We start from the raw sequence: 17,849 nt of genomic DNA, 5'->3' as shown, positions 1-17,849 counted from the left end.
TGAGGTATAAAAGGGCTTCCTTGACCTTGTTACTAATGACAGTGATTATACTATGAAAATAATAATTTGAAAACTAAATGTGATCACACATGCGTACTTCCAGCTTCCTATATTACAACAGCGAATATGGTTCAAAAGTACTCCATTGGCTTTAAAACTTTAGGAGGTCTAGTGGTGGTGAGAGGTTTTACAGACATTTACATTTGTTCTAACTGTCTACAAAGTAGGATATCTAACAGTTGTGTCCTCACCAAAATTATTGATAAAGATTGAGTCTTAATTTTGTGTAATAACTAAGGTGTTGACACCATTTTGAATACACTGTGAAACTCCAGACACACCATATGCACAATGATTTGTTGTAAAACACAGCGAGTTGTTGTGATTTGGAATGCAATGTCCATAAATGGTGCTGGAATCTCATTGGACTGTAACTTCCAAAAGATAATTTGATACATTCTGAAAAAGAAAACAAGATAGTCAAACTATGGGATTAAATGTCTGGAATAAGAGCTGGAATGGGAAAAATAGGCCAAATAGACTCCTCTGTGCTCTAGCAGCCTTGTGTACATGTAAAGCGAGTGGTAACAACCTGGAACCTACTGCCTATGAGAGTAGGAGATGCAGAGATGATTGCAATAGGAAATTGGATGGGTACTGGGAGAAATAAACCAACGGGATTTTGGGGATAGAACGGGGCAATGGATAGACTGGCTTGCTCCACAGAGAGCCGACATGGTTTCAAATGGCTGAATGGCCCCATTCCCCAGCCTCCAGATGCTGTGATCTCAGGAGAGAAATTCAGCTGCTCCAGTCACTCCTACTAACTGGAGTCCCATATCTGGTGCCATTCTAGCACAATGGTTAGTATTGTTGTTTCAAAGCAGCAGGGTCCCAGGTTCAATCCCAGTTTGGGAGTGTGCACATTCTCCCCGTGTCTGCATAGGTTTCCTCCGGGTGCTCCAGTTTCCTCCCACAAGTCCCGAATGATGGGCTTGTTAGGTGAATTGGACATCCTGAATTCTCCCTCGGTGTACCTGAACAGGCGCCAGAGTGTGGCGACGAGGGGCTTTTCATAGTAACTTCATTGCAGTGTTAATGTAAGCCTATTTGTGGCAATAAAGATGATTATCGTAAATGTCCTCTGCACCCTCTCGAAGAACATCGCCTCTTTCCTAAAGTGTGGGACCCGTATATATGGTTTCAGTCCAACTTGTGAAGAACCAGGGTTGGACTACACTGGGAGCTGTGTCAACATTGGTGATCTCCATTTAGAAAAAGGAAATAGAGGCACTGGATAAGGTGCAACAAAGATTCATAATATACAGAACTGAGAGCATTTAACACTCAGGAAAGGCTGGGGCTGCTTTTGTCTGAAAAAGCAAAGGCTGATGGGTGACCTGATGGAAATCTTTGGGTTTATGAAGGGATTCAATAATCCAATAGGAATTTCAATTGAAACCTCTTTACCCAGAGGGTGGTGAGAATGTGGAACTCACTCCACAGCGAGTGGTTGACGTGAAGAGCATGAATCCATTAGAACATACAGTGCGGTCCATCGAGTCTGCACCGACTCACTTAAGCCCTCACTTCTACCTTATCCCCATAACCCAATAACCCTTCCTATCCTTTTTGGTCACTAAGGGCAATTTAGCATGGCCAATCCACCTAACCTGCACATCTTTGGACTGTGGGAGGAAACCGGAGCACCCGGAAGAAACCCACGCACACTCGGGGAGGATGTGCAGACTCCGCACAGACAGTGACCCAAGCCGGAATCGAACCAGGGACCCTGGAGCTGTGAAGCAATTGTGCTATCCACAATGTTACCGTGCTGCTCTTCATGGCAATGTGGCATGACTTTGGGGGGGTTTCCAAACAGAAATGGTAATGAAACATCTTCTAACCTCCAAACACCCTTTCACTCTTTGATCCTTGTGAAATGTGCAACCAGATATTCGCAAGAAGGCTCAGAGAGAATCAGCCCACTGGGGGAGAAGCCGTGAGACCGGCCAGTCCAGCAGAAAGAAACCCTCTGACCATCCCCATTGGCCAATAGAATGAACAAAATGCAGTCCTGGATGTAATTGAGAACAGAAACAATAACAGCAGAATCCAATCCCTGTAATCAGTTGTGAACTTGTCGGTGTCTCAGGAAGTGCGATGAATTACAAAATCCCTTTGCACATTGAGGGCAGGTGAATGGACTCTCCCCAGTGTGAACTCCCTGGTGTGACTGCAGACGGCATAACCGAGTGAATCGCGCAAATACACGTAAACAGGTGTGAGATAGTCGGGATTATGGAGACATGGCTGGCCAATGACCAGGGATGGGAACTGAATATATTCACTGAGGACAAAGGAAAAGGCAGTGGAGTAACAGTGCCGGTTAAAGAGGAAATTAATCTTCCGGTGGTGGCTATGAGGGAGTGAGTCTCGTATTCGGTGGCTCTCACTCCGGCCGGAATTTTGGACCTGGTTTCCCAACTTTCCGGAACTTTTGAGTGCTGGAAAAGACGGCCACAAAGCTGCTGATTTAAACGTGCGGAGCTGCATGGAAACAAAGAAGAGCAGAAAGCAGTGAAAGCAGGAACAGGGCAGAGACAAAGTGGTTTGGGAGCTGACCCAGGAACAAAGATGGCTGACGTACGGACTGCGGACCAGACGATCCAAGCAGCGCTGGACAATATGCTGCAGGTCATAAAAGGAAGTTTTGAAGCAATGAAGCGGGATAACTTTGAACCGTTTCAGAAAGCGGTGGAGCAAGTGAACCAAAAACTAGAGGCCCAGGACAAAAAGGTCAAGGAGCTGGAGCAAGCGGTGGAGGAACAGGCGGACACACAAATGATCGCTACAATAGAAATAGATGGGTTCAAGGAGTGACACAAAAGGCTGCTTGACAGACTTGAAGACTTGGAAAACAGAGCCCGCAGACAAAATCTGAGAATTATTGGCCTCCCGGAGGGGGCCGAAGGAGCGGACACCACGAGGTTTGTGACAGACCTGTTGCAGCAGCTGATGGGCTAACTCCTTCATGCGACCGCTGGAGCTGGATGGGGCACACAGAGTGCAGGTGAGGCAGCCATGACCGGGGGGGGAGGTTCCCCCCCACTCCCCCCCCGACCAGTGGTGGTTAGGTTCCACAGGTTCACGGAGAAGGAGCGTGTCCTTCAGTGGGCAAAGAGCACAAAGAGCTGTACATGGAACAACAATGTCCTGCGCATCTACCAGGACTTGAGTCAGGAGGTGGCCAGGCGATGAGCAGCCTTAAAACGAATTAGGTTTTGTTCAAAAAGCACGTGAAGTTCGGTCAGGTCTTCCATGCGCGGCTTTGGGACACGCACCAGAGCCAGCATTACTACATGTGGACCCCGATGTGGCGATGGAGTTCGCAAAGGATCAGGGACTGGCGCTGAACTGAGGACCCACGGACTGAAGCCAGAGACTGAGTATTACTGTTTACCTGACTTCTATTTTTCTTGGACTGACTTTCTATTTTTTTGCTGCTTCACAGGTACTTTGTATTTTTTTTCGCTGCCTTTGGTTGCAATGGGTGAGGGGGAGATGGATGCTCCCTTTCTCGTTTCTTTCTGCTTTTTCTTTGTGTTATTTTCTTTTTGGAGCTTCCATCGTAACAGAAATGTGGCCGGGAAGCAATGGGGGTTAAAGTTATTTGATGCAGGGGGGTTACACGGGTAGTGTTGCTGTGTTTTTCTTTTAATAATGCGCAGAAAGGGGTAATTGGTATCACTCATCTGTTTACACAACTGGAACAGCATTACAGCTGGAGCGGTCTCGGTTCTTTGTTTGATTGCCCTTTTTTGTTTGATCTTCCTTACTTCAGAGAGACTACTCGAGCAGGACAGACCGGTGGAATTGGTGTGGGTGGGTGGGGGGGATGAGCTCAGGGGAACAATGGGAGCGAGACAAGTGGGCACCGGAGAGATGAGTCACCAGCCTTGCAGGAAGCTAGTCAAGGAAGTCAGGTGGGGGGTATACATACAGCCAGTATATGGCAGGGGTCAGGTTACAGAGGGTTGTAGTTGCTGGGGGCGGGGGTGAAGCTATTCTGCTGACATGGGAGGGATATAAATTAGGTAGCAGAGAGGAGGTCAGGGGTGGGAACTGCCAGGAGGCGAACTGGGAGGGGCGCAGCACATGGACCGGGGGCGGGCTCAAGAAGGGTTATGGTTGACCGGCATTGGGGTGGGAGGGGGGGGGCAGATGCCCTCCAACCAGGCTGACCAATGGGAATGTCAGAGGACTAAATGGGCCAGTCAAGAGGGCGCCTGTGTTCGCGCATTTGCGGGCTCTAAAGGCGGACGTAATCATGCTGCAGGAGACACATCTGAAAGTGACTGACCAGACTAGACTAAGGAAGGGCTGGATTAGTCAGGTCTTCCACTCGAGCTTGGACTCTTAAGTCCAGGGGGGTGGCAAATGTTTTGGGGTGGAGGACAAGTGCGCTAGATGGAGGACCAGCGAATCACGTCCACATGTTTTGGGCAAAACTTAGGAGATACTGGGAGGGATTTGCGGACGTCATGTCCCAGATACTGAAAACTAGGGTAGTGATGAGTCCAGTGGTGGCAATTTTTGGGGTCTCAGAAGACCCGGGGGTCCAGAAGGAGAATGAGGCCGACATCTTGGCCTTTGCTTCCATGGTAGCCCAGCGACGGATACTGCTGGCATGGAGGGACTCAAAGCCCCCGAAGTATGGCTCTCAGGCATGTTGAGCTTTCTTGGTCTGGAAAAAATTAAGTTCGCCTTCAGAGGATCTGTATTAGGGTTCACCCAAAGATGGCAACCATTCATCGGCTTCTTTGCGGGGAATTGAACGTCAGTCAGCCTGGGGGGGGGGGGGGGGGGGGGGGGTAGAATAGGGGGGATATAAATAGGCAGGTACTGTTTATGAGAGAGGATGGGTCATTTGCACTGTGTTTTTGTTGATATTTGCACATTATTGTACACTGCAACTGTTCACAATGCCAAACATACCTCCGTAAAATTGTTTATTTTTAAAAAAGAGGAAATGAAGGCAATAGTGAGGAAGGATATCAGCTCTGACAATGTGGAATCTGTGTGGGTAGAGCTGAGAAACACCAAGGGGCAAAAAAATTAGTGGGCATCATATATAGACCCCAAACTGCAGTGATGATGTTGGGAATGGCACAAAACAGGAAATTAGGCTGACTGTCTAAGAGGCGACAAAGAAATGGTTTGGGGGAAATCGATGGGATTGAAGGCTGTTAAATCCCCAGCGCCTGATAATCTGTATCCCAAAGTACTTAAAGAAGTGGTTCTAGAAATAGTGGATGCATCGGTGGTCATCTTCCAGGATTCTATAGACTCTGGAACAATTCCTGCAGATTAGAAGATGGTTTATGCAACTCACTATTTAAAAAGGGAGGTGGAGACAACACAGGGAATTATAGACCAGTAAGCCTGACATTGACAGTGGGGAAAATTTGAGAATCCATTATCAAAGATTTTAAAGCAAAGCACTTAGAAAACAGTGGCAGGATCGGACAGAGTCAGCATAGATTTATGAAGGGGAAATCATGCTTGACAAATCTACTGGAATTCTTCGAGGATGTAACTGGTAGAGTTGATGAGGGGGAGCCAGTGGATGTGGTATATTTGGACTTTCAGATGACTTTTGACATATTCCCACATAAGATATTAATGTGTAAAATTAAAGCACAGGGGATTAGTGGTAGTGTATCGAGATAGATAGAAAACTGGTTGGTGGACAGGAAACAAAGAGTAGGAATTAATGGATCTTTTTCAAATTGGCAGGCAGTGGCTAGTGGGGTACCGCTGGGATCAGTGCCTGGGCCCCAGATATTCACAAGATATATAAATGATTTTACTTTTCAAATTTAAAGTACCCAATTCTATTTTTCCAATGAAGTGTTAACTTAGCATGGCCAATTCACCTACCCTGCACATCTTTGGTGTTATGGGGTGAGACTTACGCAAAATCGAGGAGAACTTGTCTCCATAGACAATCACCCGGGCAGGATTGAACTCTGGTCCTCAGCACCGTGCGGCAGCAGTGCTAACCACTACACCACTTATATATTAACAATTTAGATGAGGGAACAAAATGCAATATCTCCAAATTTGCAGATGACACAAGTTGCGTGGGAGGGTGAGCTGTGAGGAGGTTGCAGAGATCCTTCAGAGTGATTTGCACAAGTTGAGTGAGTGGGCGAATGAAGGCAGATACAGTATAATTTGGAGAGATGCAAGGTTATCCACATTGGTTGCAAAAATGAGAAGGCAGGCTATTATCTGAACGGCCATAGATTAGGAGAGGGGAATGTGCAACGAGATCTGGGTATCCTCGGACACCAGTCACCGAAGGTAAACATGTAGCTGCAGCAGGCAATAAAGAAGGAAAATAGTAGCCTTCATGGCGAGCGGATTCGAGTACAGGAGCAGGGATAACTTGCTGTCATTATACAGGGCCTTGGAGAGGCCATACCTGGAATATTGTGAGCAGTTTTGGTCTCCTTATCTGAGGAAGGATGTTCTTGCTCCAGAGGGAGTGCAGCGAGCGTTTACCAGACTGATTCCTGGGTTGGTGGGACTGACGTATCAGAGATTGAATCAGTTAGGATTGTATTCGCTGGAGTTCAGAAGAATGGGGATCTCATTGAAACCTATAATATTCCAACAGGACTTGACAGGGTAGATGCAGGAAAGATTTTCCCGATGGTGGGAATGTACAGAACCAGAGGTCACAGTCTGAGGATACGGGGTAGACCATTTGGACAAAGATGAGGAGAATTTTTCTTCACCCAGACAGTGGTGAGCCTGTGGAATTTGTTACCACAGGAAATAGTTGAGGCCAATACATTGTATGCTTTCAAGAAGCAGTTAGATATCGCACTTAGGACGAAGGGGATCAAAGGATATGGAGGGGAAAGCGGGATTAGGCTATTGAGTTGGATGATAAGCCATGATCATAATGAATGGCAGAGCAGGCACAAAAGGCCAAATGATCTGTTCCTGCTCCTATTTTCTATGTTTCTATGTAATCCCTTCCCACACTAAGAGCAGGTGAATGACCTCTCCCCAGTGTGAACTTGCTGGTGTATCTGCAGACTGGATAACTGTGTGAATCCATTCCCACAGAGGGAGCAGTTGAATGGCCTCTCCCCAGTGTGAACATGCTGGTGTTTCCGAAGGTTGGACGAATTACTGAATCCCTTCCCACACTGAGAACAGGTGAATGGCCTCTAACCAGTGTGAATTCGCTGATGTCTCTGCAGGGTGGATGAACTAACAAATACCTTCCCACACTGTGAGCAGGTGAACGGCCTCTCCCCAGTGTGAACTCGCTGATGGTTCCGAAGATTGGATGAATTATTGAATCCCCTCCCACACTGAGAGCAGGTGAATGGCTTCTCCCCAGTGTGAACTCGCTGGTGTGCATGCAGACTGGATAACTGAGTGAATCCCTTCCCACAGGGAGAGCAGGTGAATGGCCACTCCCCAGTGTGAACTCGCTGATGTGTCCTTAGGTTGGACGAAGAACTGAATCCCTTCCCACACTGAGAGCAGGTGAATGGCCTCTCCCCAGTGTGAACTCGCTGGTGTGTATGCAGACTGGATAACTGAGTGAATCCCTTCCTACAGTGAGAGCAGGTGAATGGCCTCTCCCCAGTGTGAACTCGCTGATGTCTCCGTAGGTTGGACGAAGAACTGAATCCCATCCCACACTGGGAGCAGATGAATGGCTTCTCCCCAGTGTGAACTCGCTGGTGTGTATGCAGACTGAATAAGTGAGTGAATCCCGTCCCACACTGAGAGCAGGTGAATGGCTTCTCCCCAGTGTGAACTCGCTGGTGTGACTGCAGGTTAAACAAGTGCGTGAATCCCTTCCCACACTGAGAGCAGGTGAATGGCCTCTCCCCAGTGTGAACTCGCTGGTGTGCCTGCAGGTGAGATAACCGAATGAATCCATTCCCACACTGAGAGCAGGTGAACGGCCTCTCCCCAGTGTGACTGCGGCGATGAGTCTCCAGCACAGATGGGGCTCTAAATCCCTTCCCACAGTCAGCACATTTCCACGGTTTCTCCATGTTTTGGGTCTCCTCGTGTCTCTCCAGATTGGACAATCAGTGGAAGCCTTGTCTATACACAGAACATGTTCACTGTCTCTCCTCACTGTGAATGGTGTGATGTTTTTTCAGGCTGTGTAACAGGTTAAAGCTCTTTTCACAGTCAGTTCACTGGAACTCTCTCACTCGGGTGTGTGTTGTGTGGGTCTCGGTGCTTCTCCAGTCACACTCACGTTTAAAATCTTTTGAAGCCGACAGATCGGACAAATCTACTTCTCCCCGATGATATTCAGAGTCCGATGATATTCAGATCAGAAGGAACAGAGTGAGTTTGTCACATTGAAATGTGATGTTTGAGATTTCTGTCTATAATTCCTCCTCTTCTTATATCTTTTTTTAAAAAATTAGAAAAGTCATAATTGTTAGTGCAGGATAGAAATTCAGAGCAGACAATTCTTGTTCCGATGGAATATCATTTCCTCTCTCGTTCGCCAAAAGCTGTAAATATCCATCCCACACACTCTCCCTCCATTCTCACTCTGCTGCATCTAATATTCACCCTCCCAATTCTCCTGAAGGCGCTAATTCATGTTGATTGACAGATCCAAGCTCAGCTCACTGCTTCCTGACCAGGACACAGAGATTAGAATAGGAGTAAGACTAGGCCATTCGGCCCACCGAGTCTGCTCAACCGTTCAATGGGATCCTTGGCCGATCTACCTCAGCACCATTTTCCCACACGGTCCCCATATCCCTCGATATCTTCAATATTTAGAAACCTAGCAATATTTGTCTTGAACATACCTGATGACTGAGGCTCCACATTCCTCAGGGGTAGATAATTCCAAAGCTTCACCACATTTGTGAGTGAACAAAATCCCTCATAGAACATAAGACTGCAGAAGGAGGCCATTCGGCCCATTGAGTCTGCACCGACCCACTTCCACCCTGTCCCCGTAACCCAATACCCCTCCTAACCTTTTTTTTGGGTTACTGAGGGCAATTTTTTGGTCCCTTAGGGCAATTTAGCATGGTCAATCCAGCTAACCTGCACGTCTTTGGATTGTGGGAGGAAACTGGAGCACCCGGAGGAAACCCATGCAGACGCGGGGAGAACGTGCAGACTCCATGCAGACAATGACCCAGCAGGGAATCGAACCTGGGATCCTGGCGCTGTGAAGCCATAGTGGTATCCACTTGTGCGACCGTGCTGCCCTCACATCTCATCTCAGCTTGCATTCTGTTTTCCTGCCTGAACCCCATAACCCTTAACTCCATTCTCACTCAAATATCTGTCAAACTCGTGTTTGAATATATTCAATGACACCCCCAGACTCCGCTGCTCCCTGTGGAAATGGAATCCAAAGACTAACCTTCAGAACATAATATTCTTTATTAGTGTCACAGGTAGGCTTACATTAACACTGCATTGAAGCTACTGTGAAAAGCCCCTCATCGCCACACTCCGGCACCTGTTCGGGTACACAGAGGGAGAATTCAGAATGTCCAATTCAGCTCAAAAGCATGTCTTTCAGGACTCGTGGGAGGAAACCAGAGCACCTGGAGGAAACCCACGCAGTCACAGGAGAACATGCAGATTCCACACAGACAGTGACCCAAGCCGAAATCGAACCCAAGTCCCTGTTGCTGTAAAGCAACAGTGCTAACCACTGTGCGATCATGCTACTACATTAGATATATCTCTGCCCAATATTAATTTACTGTCCCTGAAATGTCAGCCATATCCTGGGGAAACCAACACTTTAGTTGTAAACATTAGGAAAGAGACCATCCGTTTAGCCAGATAAATAAATGAATCAAGCTGAGGGACACTGCAGCCTGGGTGTGATTACACCCTCGGGCACTAGGACCTGGCCGGGTGAGACTATGAACCCTGACCCATTACAGACGTCCCGCACTCACGCATGCGCGCCGCTGCATTTGAATCAAGATGGCGGCTGTTGATTGGGCCTGTTATAGGGAAAAGAATCGAAGCTACAAACGCAGGACCTACTGGTACTTATTCCTGGTTTAGGGCCTTCACGCAGTGTTTAGAAACTCTCTCCCTCCAGAGTGGACGCCATCGCTTCCTCCGGATTTCCGCATCCTTACCCGCTGCCCATGAGACAAAGAAGGGTCTCTTTCCCAGGCGCCATCACACCGCGCATGCTCCAACTACTCCAGGCAATGCGCCTGCGCACTGCTGCCCTGCAGTGTCGATTGGGGACATTGACCACCGGGGCGAATGCCGGGGAATGCACGCGCCATTGATCATCCCAATTAGTGAATCGTGATTTTTGTTTGCTATGATGTGAAGATTGGGCGAGTGGGATAAAAATCATACATAAATCCAAGTGAGAAGGAGACGTGGTATAGTAGTTAAGGACCTAAGGCGCATGATGGACTGGGGTTGTGTTCATTGCTTTCTGTAGTTTCTGATGGTATTGGGCTGAGCAGTTGCCACAGCAGGCGATGAAGCCAGATAGGATGTTTTCCTATCATGTTTTCCTGCATCTGTAAAAATTGTAAGACTCAACGTGGACAAGCTGAATTTCCATAGTTTCCTGAGGAAGTATAGGCGCTGTTATGCTTTCTTGGTCGTAACGTCGATGTGTGAAGCCCTATCCAGCTAATATTGGAAAATAGATATCTAATGCGAGGGTAATCAATTTGTGTACCCTTTTTAGCGTGGCCAAACCTACCCTGCACGTCTTTGTAGCTGAGATCCACACAGGCACAGGGAGAACAATTTATGTATCCTTAATGAACATCGATATGCAGAGAGAGAGATGAAAGGCCTTCAAACATCTCACTTGGGACAGAACTGTCTGAAACTTGAAACAGGATCTTCAGGAGATCTGAAATTTAATAAATTTCGAGTACCCAATTAATTTTTCCAATTAAGAGGCAATTTAGCGTGGCCAATCCACCTAATATGCACATCTTTAAGTTGTGGGGGAAACCCACGCAAACATGGTTGGTGGGTGGGTGGGGGTGGGGGCGGGGGGGGGGGACGTGCAAACTCCACATGGATAGTGACCCAGAGCCCGGATTCGAACCTGGGTTCTCAGCACCATAAGTAGCAATGATAACCACTGTGCTGCCCACCCATGTCTCATTCTTAAAGTGCGTCACCTCGTTCTAGTCTTTCCATGGATCCAAACTACAGTGGACTTTTTGGGTACGGACATTTTCATTGCGGGACACTAAATTAGAATTAAAACAGTACAGCACAGAACAGGGAGGTATGTTCCAGGAGAAATTAGTTGTTAAGCAGATGTTGGTCCAGCATTGCAATAGAATACAGCATTGTTTGATTAACAAGTATATCCGTTGAGTATTTCAAGCGACCAAGGTGTTCCAGAATATTTTTTGGTAGAATTACAGGATTGTCATTCACTGACAATGGAGGAACAGGTATATCTGTCCAACTCAGAATGATATGTGACTGGAAGTGATTGTGTCTGTCCACACTGGTGCCTTCGTCTTTGTTGCTGGTGGAGTGACAGGTTCTGTTCATGTCCTGGCAAACTCTTGTGGAGGTTCAGAGCTGATGGCAGGTACCTTTCCCGGAAGGATATTAACACACATAGAACATAGAACATAGAACAGTACAGCACAGAACAGGCCATTCGGCCCTCGATGTTGTGCCGAGCAATGATCACCCTACTTAAACCCATGTAACCCGTATCCCAACAATCCCCCCATTAACCTTACACTACGGGCAATTTACCATGGCCAATCCACCTAACCCGCACATCTTTGGACTGTGGGAGGAAACCGGAGCACCCGGAGGAAACCCACGCCCAGACACGGGGAGGACGTGCAGACTCCACACAGACAGTGACCCAGCCGGGAATCGAACCTGGGACCCTGGAGCTGTGAAGCATTGATGCTAACCACCATGCTACCGTGAGGCCCCTAACACAGTTGGGTTTTTACAATAATCCAGCAGTTTCATGGTCTCCTTTTCTCCTGCTGGTCCCATAGATTCTGCCCAATTTCACAACCTCTCTCCTTGTGTTTGTGGCCTCTCTCTTATGCTCACTTTTTGCTTTCAGAAGGCCATATAATAAGAAGTGGAAAATTTAAAACAGATTTGAGGAGAAACTACTTCTCCCAAGGGTTGTGAATCTGTGGAATTTGCTATCCCAGATGCAGGGACAGTGAGTAAATTTAAGGAGGAGTTAGACAGATTTTTAAGTGGTAATGGTTTGAAGGTTTATGGAGAAAAGGCAGGACAGTGGAGTTGAGGTCATGATGGGATCAACCATGATCACATTGATGTGTTTAGGCTCGGGAGGCTGAATTGCCTATTCAATCTCCTGGGTCATGTGTTCCAAGGAGGAGATGCTCTAGCTGATTTTGCAATCCACCTCTTAGTCTGTAGCATTAAAGGTGACAGATGAGGAATATATCAGCCAGAATGGCGGATCAGACTCACTTATAATAATAATGGGCCAAATGGCCTAATTCTGCTCTTAAATGTTATGAACTGTGTTTCTTACTCTCAAAGTGAGTGAATCCTTTGCTATTTCTCCTCTGGGCCCCATCTCCACTATTATTGTCTGATTGTCCCACTGAGACTCTCACTGTTATTATTGGACAATCAACGATTGTCTCAGCCTGTGGCCGCTCTCACCATCTGTCACCGTCACAATGCCCGTGATTGACGGCAGCTTTTGACCAATTGGAAGAGGAGGGGCGGGACTGGAGGCCCGACAGGGAGCGGCTGGTCCTCCAACCAATCGGAGTGAATGAGAGGCAGGACTGGGCTTGATTGAAGCATGCGCAGTGTGGGTCATGGCGATGGACAGCGGTTCCTTGTTGAGATCTAAAATCGGGAAGAGGCAATTGACGGGGTGGAGGGAGCGAAGAAGCACGTGGTGGGCAGGCGTAAACATGTTGTGTGAGCCGCAAATCTGGGAAAAGAGCTTACCGGATCCAATTTGTACCGAGCGGGGCTGCAGATTCTCATGTTAGGCCCGGGTGAACGGCCACCATCTTTATTGGGGGAAAGCTCACCAGGCCGAATGTGGAGCCGACATCTTTGTTGGAGGCAACGTTTTTTTTTAAAAGAATAATCCTTAACGTCACAATGAAGTTACTGTGAAAATCCCCAATCGCCACATTCCGGCGCCTGTTCGGGTCACTGAGGGAGAATTCAGAATGTCCAAATTACCTAACATCACGTCTTCACACTCTGCACAGACAGTGACCTTAGGCAAGAATCGAAGCTAGGACCCGGACGATGTGAAGCAACGGTGCTAACCACTGTGCTACCGTAGATTGGCCACGCTTAATTACTCCTTAATGTGCAGGGATGTTCTTGGTTATGGGATAAGGCGGGTGGACGAGGGAATGTAAATAGGTAGAGCGCTCATTCGAAGGGTTGGTGCAGACTCAATGGGCCGAATGTCCTTCTGCACGGTTCGGGTACACAGAGGGAGAATTCAGAATGTCCAACTCTCCTAACAGCATGTCGTTTGGGATGTGTTGAAGGAGGTGATTGTTTTGGGAGGTATTTGTTACCCTACGTTCAGAATGAAGCCAACCATCAATCTACATTAGCCTTTGAGTCCCAACGTCTTATTGTTGAAGCAGAGCAGGAAGAGAAGAGAAAGACGTTCTGCTTTTCAGTTCTCACTACCTCCTGGGCTATTCCCCTCCATGTGTCTAGAGATCTATGATTGTGTCCAGTCACATGAAGAACCATGTCAAATCTCTCAACCTACCCCGAGTAAACATCATCCTCGAATAGAGGGACTGCTGATGACATGGAGGGGCAAAGTGTAGCAGGGAGTACGAGCGTTCATCCTGGAGCAGGAGGAGCGATGTTGTGAATTTCTATCCTGGACTGACGGTGATTAATTTTGGAAAATCCTTTTACAGGGGGTTAGAAAGCGAGGATTTACGCAAAGCAAACTCAAACCAAGAATAGGTTTACTTTTTTCCTGAATTTCTTGTTTGGACTGACAAAGATGGCTTTTGCAACTTTCATTTTCAGGGTATTAGAAAAGAATTTGCAGGCAGGAAACACAAGCGAACCCTGACATCAAACTCCTACAGCATCACTCAATTCATCAGGACCTGGATATTATTGCACTTTCAGTGTAAGCATTGAGTTCCAAGTCATTACCACTCAGTGTAAAATTTCTGCCTCATATCACCCTGTAGATCTTGCTCCAAATCTTAAATCTGTGTCCTGAAATCCTTTTGCAATCAGCTGGAAGGAGCAACGTTTCTTTAACTACTTTACCGAGACCAATCAGAAACCTGTACCTCTATCAATCTCCGTTCCTCCAAGGAGAACAACCGCAATTTCTCCAACCTAACATTGCAACTAAAATCCCTAATTCCTGGAACTATTCTGTTAAGTCTCCCCGCACTCTCTCAAGAACCGTCACATCCTCCATAATATATGGTTTGCACAGATCCAGATGTTCTGACTTCCTGTCTGTGATGTCATCACGCACCGACACTTGCACGGTGACATCACCCCCCCCCCCGTTCCCTGGATATTTCCTCAACTAGGAAACTTTTCCTCCAACTCCAGAGTTGCTGATATCTTTCCAGCTTTAGGCTACAGTGGGACATTTTAATATTGAAAACAATGAAACTGCTTCACAGCTGAGTATTTCTAAGCATTTCTCAACAATTTTGAGCTTTTAGTGCTCTGCTCTGTTACGTGTGAGGGGTTCCGTGTCTCTGGAGCTGGTGTGACTCTCAAAAAACAATGCAAAACACCCGTGGAGGGTGAGGGCTACCAGCTTTCGACATATAAAATTCATTCTTTCTCTCGCTCGCTCGCTCTCTCTCGCTCTCTCCCTCCCTCAGAAAACTCAACCAAGATTCACTTCAAAATCTGACAGTCACTCAGTTCATCAGGACCTGAATGCAAGTGTTTCTGTTTGATCTGTGGTTGAAGATTTAAACATCTGTGCAGCTGAAATAGGATAGAGCAAGATTTGCAAACAAGGATGTGAATGTTCCATTGAGATGTTGCTTAACCAGTGCCCAATGTAGGTCAATGAGCACAGGAGTGATGGGTAAGTGAGTGGGACTCAACTTTGGCAGATTCCCTTCCCTGAAGGACATTCGTGAACCAGTTTTCATGGTCACTTTTTCCTAGTGCTGGCCTCACAAATGACCAGATTCATTCAGCTCAATTTCACAACCTGCCTTTGTGTTTTTGTGGTTTCTCTCTCACTCCCTTTTTTCTGCTCTCAAATGAATTTCACAGGGTGTTAGAAGAGGAGTTGCAGTCAGGAAACTGAAACTGAAAATGATATCAGAATTTGATGGAGTCGGCCAATTTATTGTAACCTAAACATCATCGTAATTTGAACATGGAAGAAAAAAGCACCAATCGCAGCCGGGGGAAACTGTTCACGTGTTGTGTGTGTGGACAAGACTTCAGCCAATCATCTGGCCTTTCGGAACATAATTGCAGTCAGGACAGGGAGATGCCGTGGAAATGTGGGGACTGTGAGAAGGGATTCAATTACCCATCCCAGCTAGAAACTCATCGACGCAGTCACAATGGGAACAGGCCGTTCACCTGCTCTCAGTGTGGGAAGGGATTTACTCACACATCCACTCTGCTGAGACACCAACGACTTCACACTCAGGAGAGGCCATTCACCTGCTCTCAGTGTGGGAAGGGATTTGCTCACACATCCACTCTGCTGAGACACCAGCGACTTCACACTCAGGAGAGGCCATTCACCTGCTCTCAGTGTGGGTTGGAATTCAATCGGTCATCCAACCTAGCATTACACCAACGGGTTCACACTGGGGAGAAGCCGTTCATCTGCTCCCAGTGTGGGAAGAGATTTGCTCACTCATACACCCTGCGGACACACAAGCGAGTTCACACTCTGGAGAGGCCATTCACCTGCTCCCAGTGTGGGAAGGGATTCACTCATTCAGCCAATCTGCTGAGACACCAACGAGTTCATACTGGGGAGAGACCGTTCACCTGCTCCCAGTGTGGGAAGGGATTCACTCAATCATCCCACCTACTTGCACATCGGTATATTCACACTGGGGAGAGGCCATTCACCTGCTCCCTGTGTGGGAAGGGATTCAGTCAGTCATCCAACCTGCTGAAACACCAGCGAACTCATAAGTAACTGTTGTGATTGGAATTTGCTGGTGATCATATTCAGGACTGAACCATGTCCATCCGAGTCTGTTTCTGCTTAATTGAAAAATACATCCAGCTCAGTTATAGGTGTTAATATAGCTGGTCTTTGAAAGAGAGGATTTGCATTTAGGAAACACAAACCAAACATCATATCAGCATCTAACACTCACTGAATTTATCGGAAACTGAATATCATCAGATTTTGAACATAGCAGGAAAAAACACCGTTCACAGTGGAGAGAAACTGCACATGTGTCCTGTGTGTGGACGAGGCTTCAGCCAATCATCTGGCCTGCCAGTATATAAATGCAGTCACACCGGGGAGAAACCATGGGAATGTCGAGACTGTGAGAAGGGATTTGATTACCCATCCAAGTTGAAAATCCATCAGTGCACTCACACTGGGGAGAGACCATTCACCTGCTCCCAGTGTGGGAAAGGGCTGACACACTCACACCACTTGCAGCTGCACCAACATTTCTCACTGGAGAGAGGCTGTTCACCTACTTCCACTGTGAGAAGGGATTTGCTCATTCCTCCAATCTGCTGAGACATCAGTGAGTTAACACTGGGGAGAGACCATTTAAATATCCAGACTGTGAGGAGTTTTAAAACAATTCTGGATAACTGATGCCCCCTTAACATGTTCACGCTGTAGAACTGGGTTCAGACAATCTTCTTGCCTCACTACAGCTGTGAGTTCACACAGGGGAGAAGCCGTTCACCTGCTCCAAGTGTAGGAGGGGATTCACTCAGTTATCCCTAGATGCTGACTGGACTGGAGAGGCTTCTTATGGGGGTCGGCAGTAAAGTGACCTTATTCAATGGTGGAGCAGGCTCAATAGACTGATTTTTTAAAAAAAATTGTTCATATTTATTGAACATCTCTAATTGCCCTGGAGGGAGTTAAGAGTCATCCACTTTGCTGTGGGTCTGGAGTCACATGGAGGCCAGATCAGGTAAGGACAGCAGATTTCCTTCCCTAAAGGACATGAGTGAACCAGTTGAGTTTTTAATGACAATCGACAATGATTTCATGGTCATCATTAGACTTTTAATTCCAGATTTTTATTTAATTAAAATGTCACCATCTGCAGTGGCGGGATTTGAACCCGGGTAACAGAACATTACCCTGGGTTTCTGGTTTAGTAGTCCAGTGACAATACCACACCATCACTGCTATCTCACAGGAGGTAGTGGTAGTGGTTTCGTAGCTGACTCCTATTTTTTATGATGTGGAGATGCCGGCGTTGGACTGGGGTGAACACAGTAAGAAGTCTTACAACACCTGAGGAAGGAGCAGTGCTCCGAAAGCTCGTGTTTGAAACAAACATGTTGGACTTTAACCTGGTGTTGTAAGACTTCTTATTGTAAAAACCCTGAAGACATCAAAATTTTACGTTATTTACCCAAAGAGCAGTAACGTGAAACATTGTCCACAATAGGTACAAAATAAGAGGATATGAAGCTCTGTAGCTTCAATAAACACGGAAAGAGAGAAATGAATGTCCAATAAAGACCTGATCCACTTACCAATCACTGTCAGAGTTCAAGGACTCAAAATAAAAAATAATAAGAGTAAGTTATTTGGGAAAGATAGTTAAACAAACAGTGAACAGGGTGGGATG

The 17,849-nt window shown here is 46.8% G+C and overlaps 1 protein-coding gene across 1 annotated transcript; it reads right to left on the bottom strand.

The window, feature by feature from the left end:
* Nucleotides 1–7,120: 7,120 nt before the first annotated feature.
* LOC119961568 (zinc finger protein 239-like) lies at nt 7,121–8,176 on the bottom strand. The gene has a single exon (XM_038788895.1). The coding sequence runs from the start codon at nt 8,091–8,093 to the stop codon at nt 7,248–7,250; it is 846 nt and encodes a 281-aa protein (XP_038644823.1). The 5' UTR covers nt 8,094–8,176; the 3' UTR covers nt 7,121–7,247.
* Nucleotides 8,177–17,849: the final 9,673 nt, after the last annotated feature.

The sequence above is a fragment of the Scyliorhinus canicula genome, unplaced genomic scaffold (genome assembly GCF_902713615.1).
Source record: "Scyliorhinus canicula unplaced genomic scaffold, sScyCan1.1, whole genome shotgun sequence".
Lineage (NCBI taxonomy): Eukaryota > Metazoa > Chordata > Chondrichthyes > Carcharhiniformes > Scyliorhinidae > Scyliorhinus > Scyliorhinus canicula.
Note: the sequence above shows the minus strand (reverse complement) of the source record. Positions and strands in the feature narration are given on the sequence as shown.